This window comes from Salvelinus sp. IW2-2015, linkage group LG15, assembly GCF_002910315.2.
Source record: "Salvelinus sp. IW2-2015 linkage group LG15, ASM291031v2, whole genome shotgun sequence".
NCBI classification, from domain to species: domain Eukaryota; kingdom Metazoa; phylum Chordata; class Actinopteri; order Salmoniformes; family Salmonidae; genus Salvelinus; species Salvelinus sp. IW2-2015.
In genome coordinates, this window is record NC_036855.1 from 30,235,674 (window position 1) to 30,250,093 (window position 14,420).

General features: G+C 46.4%; 1 protein-coding gene across 1 annotated transcript in view; it reads left to right on the plus strand.

Annotated features, from left to right (window-relative positions):
- gnb1l (guanine nucleotide binding protein (G protein), beta polypeptide 1-like) overlaps positions 1 to 11,183 on the plus strand; it is a 29,010-nt gene extending 17,827 nt beyond the window's left edge. The window contains exons 6-7 of the mRNA XM_024002695.2: positions 4,483 to 4,698; positions 10,328 to 11,183. Coding sequence (XP_023858463.1) covers positions 4,483 to 4,698; positions 10,328 to 10,609 — 498 coding nt within the window. The 3' untranslated portion in view covers positions 10,610 to 11,183. The remainder of the gene's footprint in view (positions 1 to 4,482; positions 4,699 to 10,327) is intronic.
- Positions 11,184 to 14,420: the final 3,237 nt, after the last annotated feature.

Sequence of the window (14,420 nt, forward strand, 5' to 3'; positions counted from 1 at the left end):
ATACATAAAAGATACGTCAACAAATATGAGACTACTCTTGGCTTGGTGATTTATAGCTAGAACTTGTCCCGGGCCATTTTTTCCAGTGCCTTTCTCGATTGACGGCGAGCGAGTCGAGTCCCAACACTGTAATTACAGTGTGTGCAAGGGCTGAGGTTCAACAGCCATATATCAGCCACTCAACCAGCCCTCTAACCACCAGCCAGCTGCACATTGCATCTAAAGATTCTTCACCGCCCTCTGTTTTGTAAATACTGTCGAGTTTTATCNAAAGAGACCTGTAATTATTTTCACGGTTAATTAATATTTCTTGCTTTGCAGTATTTCTGATTTTCTGCTTATGCAAGACGTTTAATGATTTGCGGCCGGTTGGTTTGATGACACAACAGGGGCGGTTTGGGTCTGCGTTTCTTTGGGAGTTTAGTGGCAACAGGAAGCAGAGCAAGCGATGCCGTGTGTGTACTAGAGGTCGTCCGATTATGATTTTTCAACGCCGATACCGATTATTGGAGGACCAAAAAAAGCCGATACCGATTAATCGGACGATTTAAAAAAATATATGTATTAAAAAATGTTTTTATTTATTTATTTGTAATAATGACAATTACAACAATACTGAATGAACACTTATTTTAACTTAATATAATACATCAATAAAATCAATTTAGCCTCAAATAAATAATGAAACATGTTCAATTTGGTTTAAATAATGCAAAAAAAAGTGTTGGAGAAGAAAGTAAAAGTGCAATAAGTGCCATGTAAGAAAGCTAACGTTTAAGTTCCTTGCTCAGAACATGAGAACATATGAAAGCTGGTGGTTACTTTTAACATGAGTCTTCAATATTCCCAGGTAAGACGTTTTAGGTTGTAGTTATTATAGGAATTATAGGACTATTTCTCTCTGTACGATTTGTATTTCATATACCTTTGACTATTGGATGTTCTTATAGGCACTTTAGTATTGCCAGTGTAACAGTATAGCTTCCGTCCCTCTCCTCGCCCCTACCTGGGCTCGAACCAGGAACACATCGACAACAGCCACCCAGCGTTACCCATGCAGAGCAAGGGAACAACTACTCCAAGTCTCAAAGCGAGTGACGTTTGAAAAGCTATTAGCGTAAAGCAGGTGGTTAGAGCAGTTAACTGTAAGGTTGCAAGATTGAATCCCAGAGCTGACAAGGTAAATATCTGTCGTTCTGCCCCTGAACAAGGCAGTTAACCCACCGTTCCTAGGCTGTCATTGAAAATAAGAATGTGTTCTTAACTGACTTGCCTAGTTAAAGGGTGTCCAAAAATACCGATTTCCGATTGTTATGAAAACTTGAAATCGGCCCTAATTAATCGGCCATTCCGATTAATCGGTCGACCTCTAGTGTGTTGACCCAGGGCGGTTTGGGTGGCTGTATGTATCACCAGACATCAATGGTAATTGTCCTTTATTGCTTAATACTTTTTTGTTTTCTTTCCTTGTTGTGTTCTTTACRATTTCCTTTCATTAGATTTTGGAAGCCAATGCCGTTTCAGTGTTAAGTGCCAGAAAATATTATTATTCATTATGGAAAGTCAATGGGAGGGATACTTTTGCAGGCAGGCAGATCTGTTTGACACCAGGCCCAGGTTACATTAAATCATTCCAGTTTGATCCTTTCATCACCGGGCCAGAATATTCTGTTACTATCACAGAGCTACTTGAGAACTTGCTGCAATGCTGCTGAGTGGAGATCGATACAGAACCTTAACTGCCAGGGGAGAGTTGAAAACAATGTGTGTTTGTGCGGACAAGAGTGTGAGAGTGTGTACTATGTGCGTGTGAGTGAATGTGTGTGTGTCTGTGTACGTCTTTGTGTGTTACACGTCTCTGCATGTGAATGTGTTAACCAAGCGTTGAGGGGCATAGTAGCCCAGCCACACACAGGCAGCCTGAATATATTGCCCACACATTCTGTCAATCAATCACAAGACGCTCACCTCGTTATCCACGTGATTCCTGCTGGTGCAGCCCGCTGTTTCCTCAACCTCTGACCCACTGGAGGGGAGACCATGAGTTGGCTCTCCTCTCCTTTCTCTCTCCTCCCTCCATCCCGCCACAGAGTGAGAGCAAGGATCCTCCATCATGCTGACGGAGACCTGAGAACAGATTTATTGGCACCTTTTAAACGCTCGACGCTGGACGTTTGGAAAGGATTAAATCCATATTACGTAGCTCTTTCATTTGCCCTCCCCTCTTGGGTTTTTGCTCTGTGTTTTTCCCCCTCTCTCCTCCCCAGGCCTCCCTAAAGTTAGCATGCGGAATGGGGTCTGGAAGGTAAACGAGCTAACGGATCATTCTGATTGGCTAAGGCCGGCGAGTGGAGGGAGAAAGTGCCTCCATGTGTTGTGCGGAGGGGAGATGTGGACGTGATGTATGATGTGCAAGGCTTTTAACATGAACAGAGGCTGCCGGCTAGAAGGAAATGTTCCTATACAGATATCCATCACTCTCAGCTCATCGCCCCAGAGCCATCGTCATGGCGAAGTGAAGTGGAGTGGAGTGGATGGATGGACGGGGATGGGATTGGTTCCGTATGTGCTGCTGTGGTGGGGTGCCCACCGCTCCTTTCCCCTGATCACAGTCACATCACCGGGCCTCTGTCTCTCTCTCTCTTTCTCTCCCTTTCCCACCACTGGTTTGGGACGTACTGTAGTCTGAGTCCTGTGACTGTGTGACTGATGATGATGAACAGGTTGAGTATGGTGTGCTACATTACCTACAGCAGATTGGTAGAGCATGTGTGACCCTGCATTGGTTATTAGAAGAGCACATGAAAAATCCCAAGACCTCTTCTTCTGCTCAAGTCTGACCCTCTACTCAGTGAAGCTAAGCTTCACACACATATATACATATATATGGTGCCATTCTGTACAGACCTAACCACACTCTGTGCTCCTAAGCTTTGCTTCGTGTGTGTGTGTGTGTGTGTGTGTGTGTGATCAAAAGTAGTGCACTTTATAGGGAATAGGGGGCCATTTGGGTTGCACCTAGGAGATGGGGTTGGATGGTGAACAACAGTTTCATGTACAGTACAACGGCCCCACTCCTCTGACTCCGGGAGCACCGTTCATCCATCTTGCCAACGGTGCTTTATGATGAAGAATCTTTCCCCGAAGCGTGAGCCCTACTCCAGCAGAGAGCCCTCTCGTAGAGGGGCTACGGAGGATGTAATGAATTAGGTGTCTACCCGGGGTTCCCTGACCTCCGCCCTGTGACATCGTCAATCGAGGAGCTCCTACACTTAGAGTGAAGTGCAAGGGCCGAGGGGCAGCAGGCGGTAACGCTTAGCAACCCAGAGAAACCCAGCCGGCAGGCAGGGGAACGCTGATTTTCACTTTGTTTTTATTTGTTTTCATAATCTCATTAATATCGTTCGTTAGTGACGTGTTTAGAAGGAATACACGGGTCTGTCTATAATTTGTTTAAGGCTTGAGAAGAGAAATATACTGTTAAGTCTTCGGTTCTCTTGGCTCCTTACACATATGGAAAGAATTTCTGTCGTCCATCAGCCTTGCCTTTGCAGGGCACACTATCGCTTGAGGCCAGATGGTATGCCCAGCCTCTAGATGGGACAAGTTTGTAGCTAAGGCTCAAAGACGAGTGCTAACAATAAAGAGAAGCATAGTTGCTTTCTAAATACTTGATGGTTATGGACATATCCTCCCTCTAAACTGGTTGGGTTGCGATACCTGCCAGCATTCTATTTTTGTTTCCACTTGACTTTTCCCCAGAAGACATAATGATAGGTAGTGTAGAGGTGGAGGTGGTTGTAAGGGGGTGGGGCTTTCAGACTGAGGGGGCTGTGCGTTTACTTTCCCGAGAAAGATGAATGGTGGGCCCGTGGTCAGGGGCGGAGAGAGGGAGGCGCCCTCCCTTTCTCCCGCCTTTCCTTTTCTCCCTTCCTCCCTTTCTCCAGCTGTGAGGTAATCTATGAAGCCCACTGCTTGTTTTCATCCGCTCAGCTGATTTAGGAGCCCACCGTATTCCTCCTCATAACTCCTCTTCCCTGTCTGATCAATACCGGTGATCCTTCAGTCAGCCAGTAAACACATAGTAAAAGGCTGTTGTCTGGATGTGCAGTAGAATAGGATATATAGAATACGTCTGTAAAACCTGTGTGTGTGTGTGTGTGTGTGTGTGTGTGTGTGTGTGTGTGTGTGTGTGTGTGTTAGACAGTGCAGTGAGTCTATTTGCAGGTCTGCTCCTGCAGGGAGGGATACAGATGAGGAGTAAAGTGACAAGTACTGTAATAGTCTGCCTGCCAGGCCAGCTGCAGAGTAATGGTCCTCAGAGTTGCACAGTGTCAGTTGGTTGCTCTGTCTCCACAGCCCTCTTGCTTCTATGGTAACATCTCCGTCCCCCCCTCTACCTCCTATGCTATTTCTCCATTGCTCTCTTTTCCCTCTCTCTCTCACCCTCGTTATCTCGCTCTTTGACCCCCCCCCCCTTAGCCAGACTCAAGCCCTGGCCCTCTCCTCCTGGCTGGTTATGAGGACGGCTCGCTGGCGCTGTGGGACGTATCCCAGAGGTCCGTGCTGAGCCGTGCGGCCGCCCACCCTGAGCCCGTCATGTGTCTGGACTTTGACCCCGCCGGGCAGAGGGGCATCTCTGGCTCCTCCGAGAAGAGCCTCGCCTCCTGGATGCTTGACGGACAGCACAGACTCCAGGTCAGTGAGTGTGAGCCCTCTCCGCAGACTCTCTCCTAGACCTGGGTTCAAATACTATTTAAAATCTTTCAAAGGCTTTGACGTTTGCTCTAGCCAGACTGGAGTGCCATGTGGGCGGGGTTTGCCCTTTTGAGACTTTTCTATTGGTTCCGTCGCAGCAGGTAAGCTCAATCATTCACTAATAGTATTTGAAAGGATTTTAAATAGTATTTGAACCCAGGTAGGTCTGTTCTTTCCAGACTCTTCCTGGCTCTCTTCTCTCTCTGGTAAAACATACAGTCCAGAGGAAGAGTCTCTGCAGGGCTCTGGGACATAAATCAGACCGCTGGTTACACAGCGTTGGCAGGCCCAGGGCTGGGGTGTCACTCTAGAGGCGCAGACCGTCCGCCACACACACCCACATACACACACGCGTGCGTGCTCAGTCCTTCACAGACCAGAACCATCCTGATGCTCTAGTCTAGCTGCTTTAGTGACTCTGAAAAAACAAACATCCCATCACTCTTCTGCCATATATTATCTTGCGTAACAACCGAGCGCATCTGAGCCGCAACGCCTCATTTGACGCTATATTTTCTGTTGATTTCATGAGTCGAAAGGAACGGCCCAATATTTCACGTCTACCCCATGAATCAGTGTAGAGGGGAACCTGAGACTTGATATACTACAGTTCTGTACTGTGGAGGGGTGTTATTCTTTCCAGGCCTTTTTACAAATGAACGCTTGAATTAGAAATATTTGCAAACACTCAGTTTTTTTTGCTGCAAACGCGTCTACAATAACACTAGAAAGGGTTTGATTCAATATACTGAAAAATAAGGAGCCCTGGCTATTCGGTTATTTTGAACCAACACAAAATATTGATTAATATGTCATTCTGGAGAAGATTTTAAAAAAGCGAGTGGGGGAAAGGATCCAACTGGGGCTTTTAAATGATCCGGAAGTGCAGCGCATGTGGACGCCCAGACAGCCATCTCATACTTTTGTGGGGACGGCAGTATAGTGAGGCGGAGGGCTGGGTATCTGCCTTCCGGGTGCTGCCCTTCTCGGCCCTGCTCTGCCTTGCCTGTTGAACGACCCGCGAGAGGTAATACAAATATAAAAACCTCGGAGGCCGTTAACCAAACAAAAAAAGATATCTGCAGTAAAGGAACAGTAGTTCACAGTGGGAGGCTACAATCAAGTCTGAGAGCTGGAAGTGCATAGGACCCAGTCCAGATACACCCCCACACCACCCATAGTAGTGGAATCACCCACACCACCCATAGTAGTGGAATCCCCCCACACCACCCATAGTAGTGAATCACCCCCACACCACCCATAGTAGTTGAATCACCCCCACACCACCCATAGTAGTGGAATCAGCCCCACACCACCCATAGTAGTGAATCAGCCCCACACACCCATAGTAGTGGAATCAGCCCACACCACCCATAGTAGTGGATCAGCCCCACACCACCCATAGTAGTGGAATCAGCCCCACACCACCCAGTGCAGTGGAATCACCCACACACCACCCAGTGCAGTGGAACTCACCCACACACCACCATAGTAGTGGAATCAGCCCCACACCACCCATAGTAGTGGAATCAGCCCCACACCACCATAGAAGTGAATCACCCACACACCACTCAGCGCAGTGGAATCATCCCCACACCACCCATAGTAGTGGAATCAGCCACCACCCATAGTATGGAATCAGCCCACACCACCCATAGTAGTGGAATCAGCCCACACCACCCATAGTAGTGGAATCAGCCCCACACCACCCTTAGAAGTGGAATCAGCCCCACACCACATAGAAGTGGAATCACCCACACACACCCAGCGCAGTGGAATCATCCCCACACCACCCATAGTAGTGGAATCATCCCCACACCACCCATAGTAGTGAATCACCCACACACCACCCAGCGCAGTGGAATCATCCCCACACCACCCATAGCAGTGGAATCATCCCCACACCACCCATAGTAGTGGAATCATCCCCACACCACCCAGCGCAGTGGAATCACCCCCACACCACCCATAGCAGTGGAATCATCCCCACACCACCCAGCGCAGTGGAATCACCCAGCGCAGTGGTGTGTGTGTGCGTGTATTGAGCAGGGGAGAGTGCATAGATATGGATTTAGGTTGCTGCTCACTACTGACAGACACTGTGAGACGGTTTCCTCCAGTCAGATATAGATAGACAGATGGAGGAGAGAGAGACTGAGGTAGAGAGAAGTGGGCATAGAGAGAGACCGAGGGAGATTAGCAGTGTAAATCAGGCATGGCTGACTCTGAGAGGCCAGAGACATGATGACAGCTCTCATAGGTGGAGCTCCACATCCCTCAATCACAGCCATCTCTAACCCCAGCCCCATCTCAACCTCCCGACCCTGGCCCAGTCCCCGAATGCCAAGCATCCCCGGGTCACCAACACATACCTGCATAGACTCTCCTGTGCTGACCTGGGTTCAAATACTATTTGAAATAATTTCCCATACTTTAGGTGTGATAGGGTGAGCTTGTTTGTGGAAAATTTTACTGACACCAATAGAGAAGTCCCAAAAGTGCATATCACGCCCGACTGGCACTTCAGGCAGGCTTAAGCAAACGCTCAAAGTATTTCAAATAGTATTTGAACCCAGGTCTGCTCCTGTGTACCAAGAATTCTAGTGAGGCCTACATCTATCAGCCCGACAGGGAGCATAGGTCAGGTCATTACAGACTGATGTCTAATTTAGGCTGGAGGTGATGGACTGATGGATGGATGACTTGGATCCCTTCTTTCACAGTTCCTCTGAGGCGTGGCCCAGCCGCCCGGTGTCAAGAAATATTCTCTTTTAGTGATTTAAAAAAAAATGTTTTAAAGGGCAGGTACAGGTGTAGCTCTTACCTGTCCGTCATGTCCATCTCCTTTCCTGTCTCTTGAGACGGGGCCCCTGACACTGACACCCACAGTGTTATTCAGACCTGGGTGGGGTGTCAGAAATACCTGCCAGAATTCTGGAATGGAACGGACACGATCTGCTCGAGTGAGACTGTGATGATGGGACGTTTCAATAGATCAGCGTGGAACTTTGCGCTCCGTGCCAAGAACTGGTCCTCCTAAACTATCTGTGCCGAGGAGCAAAGCAGACGCTCCTTTTGAACGTCCGTCTTATCTGTCCGCATCGCCAAGAGCAGGATCTCAACGTATGAATTTTCATTGGACCAGACCCTGTAATCTGGGGAAAGGAATGGCTTTTTGGGAAGGCCCAGCTGTGGAACTGAGCAGAGCAGGAGGTAGCCTAGTCGTGACTTACTGCTGAGATTACTGGCATTTAGACAGCAGGCCTGGTGTGTGTGTAACCAAGCCAGGAAAGTATGCTCAAACAGAAAAATTAATGAGTCCCAAAGACTTATTTTCATGATTTAGAGAATTTGATTGTGAGGGATGAGAGGGGGGAGTTAAGGAACGAAGGCCTAGTAGAATCCCAGGACAAATCTAATGGACTTTATTCATGACTGAGGTGGGGCTAATGACACTGCTAGTGGATGACTACACTCACTGGAGGAAGTGCCTGATGTAGGAGGGAGGGAGGGAGGGAGGTGTGAGACAGGACCATCTAGACTACAGAAGGTTCTGCTAGAGGACAGCCCTGCAGCCATTTTCTCAACATCATGTCTCAGATTGGAGAAAGTATAGAGAGAATAATTAGGCTTACAACCTAACAATGGATGGACAATTACTTACTGTTTTTTCAACGGCTTACAACTGACCCCTTCATTAAATAAATACATTTTCCTGACACAATCTATGGGAAGCAAAACAAACAAAAATAGACAGTTGAACCTATCATTATCAAGGTCTGTAATGACAACCAGATGGAGAGGGGTTCGGGCATACCAACTTCTTGAGGTAATAATGGGATTCCAAATGATCCCTCTTTCACCCCAGCCAGCCAGCCAGCCCCACTTTGTTGGATAGTAGGTCTCTTACATGCGCTGGTCTAGTTCGGCTGACAATACGTTCCTTACTATTAGCTTGTTCTAAGTCTAGTAAGAACCCGTATTAATCCTACAAATTATTCTAGGTTTTTGTACCGGTTCGTTGGTTGTTTTTTGATCAATGACATTCCTCTGTAGTCTTTCTCCCGTTGCATTCCACTCTATCCACTACGCTCGGGACTGGGAGTACCTGGCTTACGTCTTCCACATGCAGCGCTGTACTCCTCTGATTTTCCCATCCGGAACAGGAGCACGCAGACAAATTCTTGGCCCGTCACCTCCTGCACGAGACAATTAATCTGCAAGGACACAGTTTATGAAGTCAAATTTTACGCTGTCCAGATTCATTCCTGCTTCCATGGCTAGATGTGGATGTCCCATGCAAACGCACCAGCGTTACGCTGCGTAGTCTTTACGAAGAACTGGGTAGAGCACGTGCGTTCCTCCACTCGGGAATGTCAGCGGTGCGTATGGCCCATTGATGGGGATCTAGGCGCCATCCGTTAGAATGTGTCACAATGTTTCCACCTTTACTGAGATGAATTCAGTCTCCGGGGACATTGTTGATCAGAGAATGGGAGCGGATGGTGATCTGAAGCAGGCAGACGTTACAACTGTGTGTTTCTCGGTCTCTTCTCCTGTCGACCAGTCCTTTCAATGCACATGTAATTCATCAGAGGTGTTTAAAGAAACACAGTTCTGCAAACGAGGATTTCAACGAGATGGTCTATCTCTCTTTCTTTATTTACTCCTCTCTCTCTCTCTCTCTCTCTCTCTCTCTCTCTCTCTCACTCTGTCTCGCTGCCGCTCTCGCTCGTAAAGAAGTGACAAAGGGTATCTCAGCCCCATTTGCTCTTGCTATTGAAAACCTCCCAGCCTCTAACTCCAAACCAAATAGTTGAATTGTGAGGGATTTGCTCTCCACTACTCGTGTCGTAATGTTTTATGCCCGATGATTGAGTCCCTGGAGTTTCTTGGCCAGGTTCAACAACAATCCAGGCATCCACTTGGACCTCAATCATCAGATCAGCTGATAATCTCTCTCTCTCTCCTCTTTCTCCCTCTCTCTCTCCTCTTTCTCCCTCTCTCTCTCCTCTTTCTCCCTCTCTCTCTCCTCTCCTCTTTCTCCCTCTCTCTCGCCTCTTTCTCCCTCTCTGTGTTATTGGGCACACTTCCCCAGACGGGAATGATTAAGTAGCTTGGTGAACTAATTGGTGTTTGATAATTATTTTTCCTCTCTCGGTTGGTTGCGCAATTCTGCTGAGTCATTTTAGATCATGTGTGAGAAGAATGCAACAAAATTATTTCCTCAATTACTGTGCCGAGAAGGCTATTTTTAAATCTCCATGAGTTTCTGTTTTGCGTGAACGTCTTGCGTATGTTACTTAGCAACTGAAAAGCCCTGACCCATTAACAGCCTACAATGTTATACCCACATTGGAGTGCGTTGCTGTGCTTTTCTTTTGTTGTGTGTGTGTGTGTGTGTGTGTGTGTGTGTGTGTGTGTGTGTGTGTGTGTGTGTGTGTGTGTGTGTGTGTGTGTGTGTGTGTGTGTGTGTGTGTGAATGAGGCTCTCTGAGAACAGTCTATGTATGGATTCTTATTCTCTTCCTTCCTTGCTCTCTCTGTGGTCTTTGCTGTTCAATCCTCAGCTCCAGGAACCCGTAGCCCTTGTGAATCCTGGGATCTCCCAGCTGTGCATCCGGGGGGACCGTAAGATCGTGGCGTCGGCCGGCTGGGACCACCGTGTCCGTGTGTTTGGCTGGAAAAAGCTCCGGCCCCTGGCTGTCCTCCAGCACCACACAGACATAGTGCTGAGCCTGGCCTTCTCAGACCACCAGGACCCCAGGAACAGGATGCTGGCCGCGGGCTCCAAAGACCAGCGCATCAGCCTCTGGTCCATATACAACCAGGGCAGCTCGGACACTGGGTGAGCTACTGGGCCCTGTTGGTATGTTATGGATGTGACCATGAATGCGTGTATCTCACTCCACATAGGGAGTCTTCTCACCAGTGATTATACCAACTTTTTTACACTCCTTTTACTATCCCTGGACTGTATCTGAATGTACTGACTAGAGCTGGACTATGTGAACTACTGGGCAGGAACTTCTGTCTCAGACTGTGAAGACATTTCTGACAGCCAAGATGGATCAGGTCAGGATGAGATGTCTTTGTGCTTCCAAACAAAAGCTGTCAAGACAGCTGGTTAGTTCTGCTAACAATTCACTGAGACTTAATTTGAACACATTATTTTTGGTCAAAACCAACTGTTTTATTGTGTTTGCTTATCTGGTAGGAGATTTGCCTGAGCGGACTTGAATTTGAGGTATAAGTCGCGCCTGAGTGACTGTGTAATCCTGTGTTGTTGATCTAGTTTAACATTGCCCTCTGCTCTGACCTACACTGCATCAGTCAAACAGGGTTAACCACAGAACTGGGACAGAAGAGACAAAGCTGTTTGTTAAGGAGGGCCACTAAACAATGTTCCCTCAACTAAGAGAGGCTGTCTGTACGGATTTGGACTAAAGAGGTTACTTGTATTTTCAGTTTGGTCTTGAATGTATTTCTGTTTGTCATTGTGAGTACAATATGTTGCCCCTGTGCATTGTGGGAAATCATGTGTCAAATTCAAAACTTTGATTGGATACATTTAAGCTTTGTGAATTACACCCCAGGTACACCAAATGTAAATAGTATATACTGTGCTTTGTTACTTTTTTTAATTTCCTGGCAATAAATACGTTTTTCTGTACATCCACCAAGCATCAACAGTTGTATAACTGCAACCTAGAATCTAAATGAGTCTTCCTTGGTCAGGGTAGTTGAGAAGCCGTCCGCCATACTTGTTGTCAAACTACCAGAGAAAACAGAAGTAATGTTTGTCTACTGGGTGTAAATGGTGTCTCTAATAATATCCCAGTGAGTCAATGAGCAGCATGGGATCCCATGTGTTACAGTGCTGCACTGCCTACACCGCTATAAACTTCAAACAGACGTTCACACAGACATTTTGCTTCATAAAGCCCCAGTCTCCTGGGATGACCTAGACCGGAGTAGCTCGTCAGACTACAGGAAAAGGCCAGAGAAATCAAAGACTCCTGACGTTCCTAACAGCAGGGAGATATTCCTCCTTCCCAAGTAAGAGGAAAGAGCAAGCCGTTCATTACATGAACTAACTCCCCTGGCGCGTGCTCCGTCCTTGTCTTCCCTCCGCTCAGACTTCTCGCCGTACCTTTGTCCGTGACCTCTGCCGCGACTTCTTCATTCTCTAATTGCTTCCTACTTCTCCTGTAGACTTTGAACAAACAACAGAAGTGGCGTGGGCCGGCTTCTGTCCGTTCTCTGATAAATCAGATGCTGCTTCATTGCTGCAGATGTGTGCTGAATGGAGGGAGGACGGGGGGGGTCGTAAATCGGCTCATAATGGATAATTTAGGAAGTCAATAAATGGAGAGACGAGAGGACCCCACAACAGGGCCGGACGCACAATAGAACCCGTGCCTCAGTCAGTTATCACCTAGCGTGTCTACCATGGCCTTGGAGGTCAAGGGTCAGCGGGCCATTGTGATTTTGAATATTTTCTTTCAGTTCAGTAGAGTATTTAGCTTAGCCTAGGCCTCTTCTGCTATGCTATTACAGCACAGGTTTTAATAGACCTTGGTGTATTAATGGTGGGTTGGATTACTGGGTGATGACGTGAGACGAACTGAGCATGAATGTTTCTAGAATAGAAATGAATAGGAATATGATTGTAAGAAAATAGTTTTCTGCTTGAGAGCAGGTAAAATGCCATGCTTTGTAGGCAGAGTCATCTTTGTTTGTCGTCTGCACACTAATATGAATGCATCKCGGTTGTTTCTCTCTAGTGATGTTTTTTATATTCGGCATAAAATGTCCGTCCGCGTTGGCAAATGGAACAAACTGTAGTACCTTCACTCGCTGAAAAGCTTTGGGAAAATGTGAAACACTTACTCTGSTCTCTCTGCAGAACTTTTCGCTAAACGACTCCAGTAGGTCTACCTCGGCTTGTTTTTAATATCTGTCCACAGATATGCCAAGCTGCCGGGGTGCGGCAGGAGAAATGTACACAAAGGTGAAACAAACTGAGCACAGCTCTGATAGGCTTGTCACAACAGATGGGCCAGATGCAGATGAGTGTCAAATGATGCCTCTGGTTGCATTATCATTCATTCTCCTGAGTCTGTCCTCATATGGCAAGCATGTGGCATCCTATCTTCTTTGGAGCTGAAGACACATCTGTGTGCATAGCTAGGCTGTACAGAAATACCAAAGATTTCACACAAGTCTTGTTTTTCTGTCTGATTGGAGTATGTTTTTCCACAGGCTCAGCCTGAGACATGCCCACTCACCTTTTAAAGCATTGGGTTAGTAGTGGGGAAACACCGGAATTCATGTCAGTGTTTAGGCCTACCTGAGCTGAATGTGCGGCAAAAATGAACAGTCATGGCCTTATGTCTAAAATGTAGCCTATGTATCACAGATCATTGTGAACCATTATTATGGTGAATATACACTGAACAAAAATATAAACGCAATATGTAAAGTGTTGGTCCCATGTTTCATTAAGTGAAAAATAAAATCCCCCAAATTGTCCATACGCTCAAATAGCTAATTTCTCTCAAATTTGGTGCACCCATTTGTTTATATCCCTGTTAGTGAACGTTTTTCCTTTGCCAAGAAAATCCATCCACCTGACAGATGTGGCATATCAAGAAGCTGATAAAACAGCATGATCATTTCACAGGTGCACCTTGTGCTGGGGACAATAAACGGCCACTCTCTAAAATGTGCGGTTTTGTCACACAACAATGCCACAGATGTCTTGAGAAAGTGTGGCATGCTGACTGCAGGAATGTCCATCATAGCTGTTGCCCTAGAATTGAATGTTAATTTCTCTACCATAAGCCACCTTCAACGTTGTTTAAGATAATTTGGCATTATGTCCAACCGGCCTCACAACCGCAGACCATGTCTATGGCGTCGTGTGGGCGAGCAGTTTGATAAAATGCAATTGTGTTCATTGTCCATAGCAATGTAAATTTAGGCCCATTGTCYTGTCATTCTTCTGCCGCCATTACTTCGTGTTTCAGCATGATAACGCACGGCCCCGTGTCGCAAGGATCTGTACACAATTCCTGGAAGCTGAAAATGTCCCAGTTCTTCCATGACCTGCATACTCAGCAGACATGTCACCCATTGAGCATATTTGGGATGCTCTGAATCGACGTGTACAACCTCCAGTTCCAGGAGATGTGTCATGCTGCATGAGGCAAATAGTGGTCACACCAGATACTGACTGGTTTTCTGATCCACGCCTCAACTTTTTTTTTAAGGTATCTGTTATCAACGGATGTATATCTGTATTCCCAGTCATGTGAAATCCATAGATTGGGGCTTAATTTATGTATTTTAATTGACTGATTTCCTTATATGAGCTGTAACTCAGTAAAATCTTTGAAATTGTCGCATGTTGGTTTATATTTTTGTTCAAAAATAGTTTTAGTTGTAGCAGTTTAACTTTTTTTGTTGTTGTTGCAAGGAGCAGCATCCAGCCCTTAAAATGAACTGCTGTTTTAGATGTGTTTTTAATTCCACTTGTCCCACGGTTTGAGAGCAGGTATAGGCTACTTTGTCTAGGGTGGTATGTTTACAGGGCATTTTATATGACATAAATATACATAGACATTTCATTCATAGCAATTATCAATGATATTTAAGAGT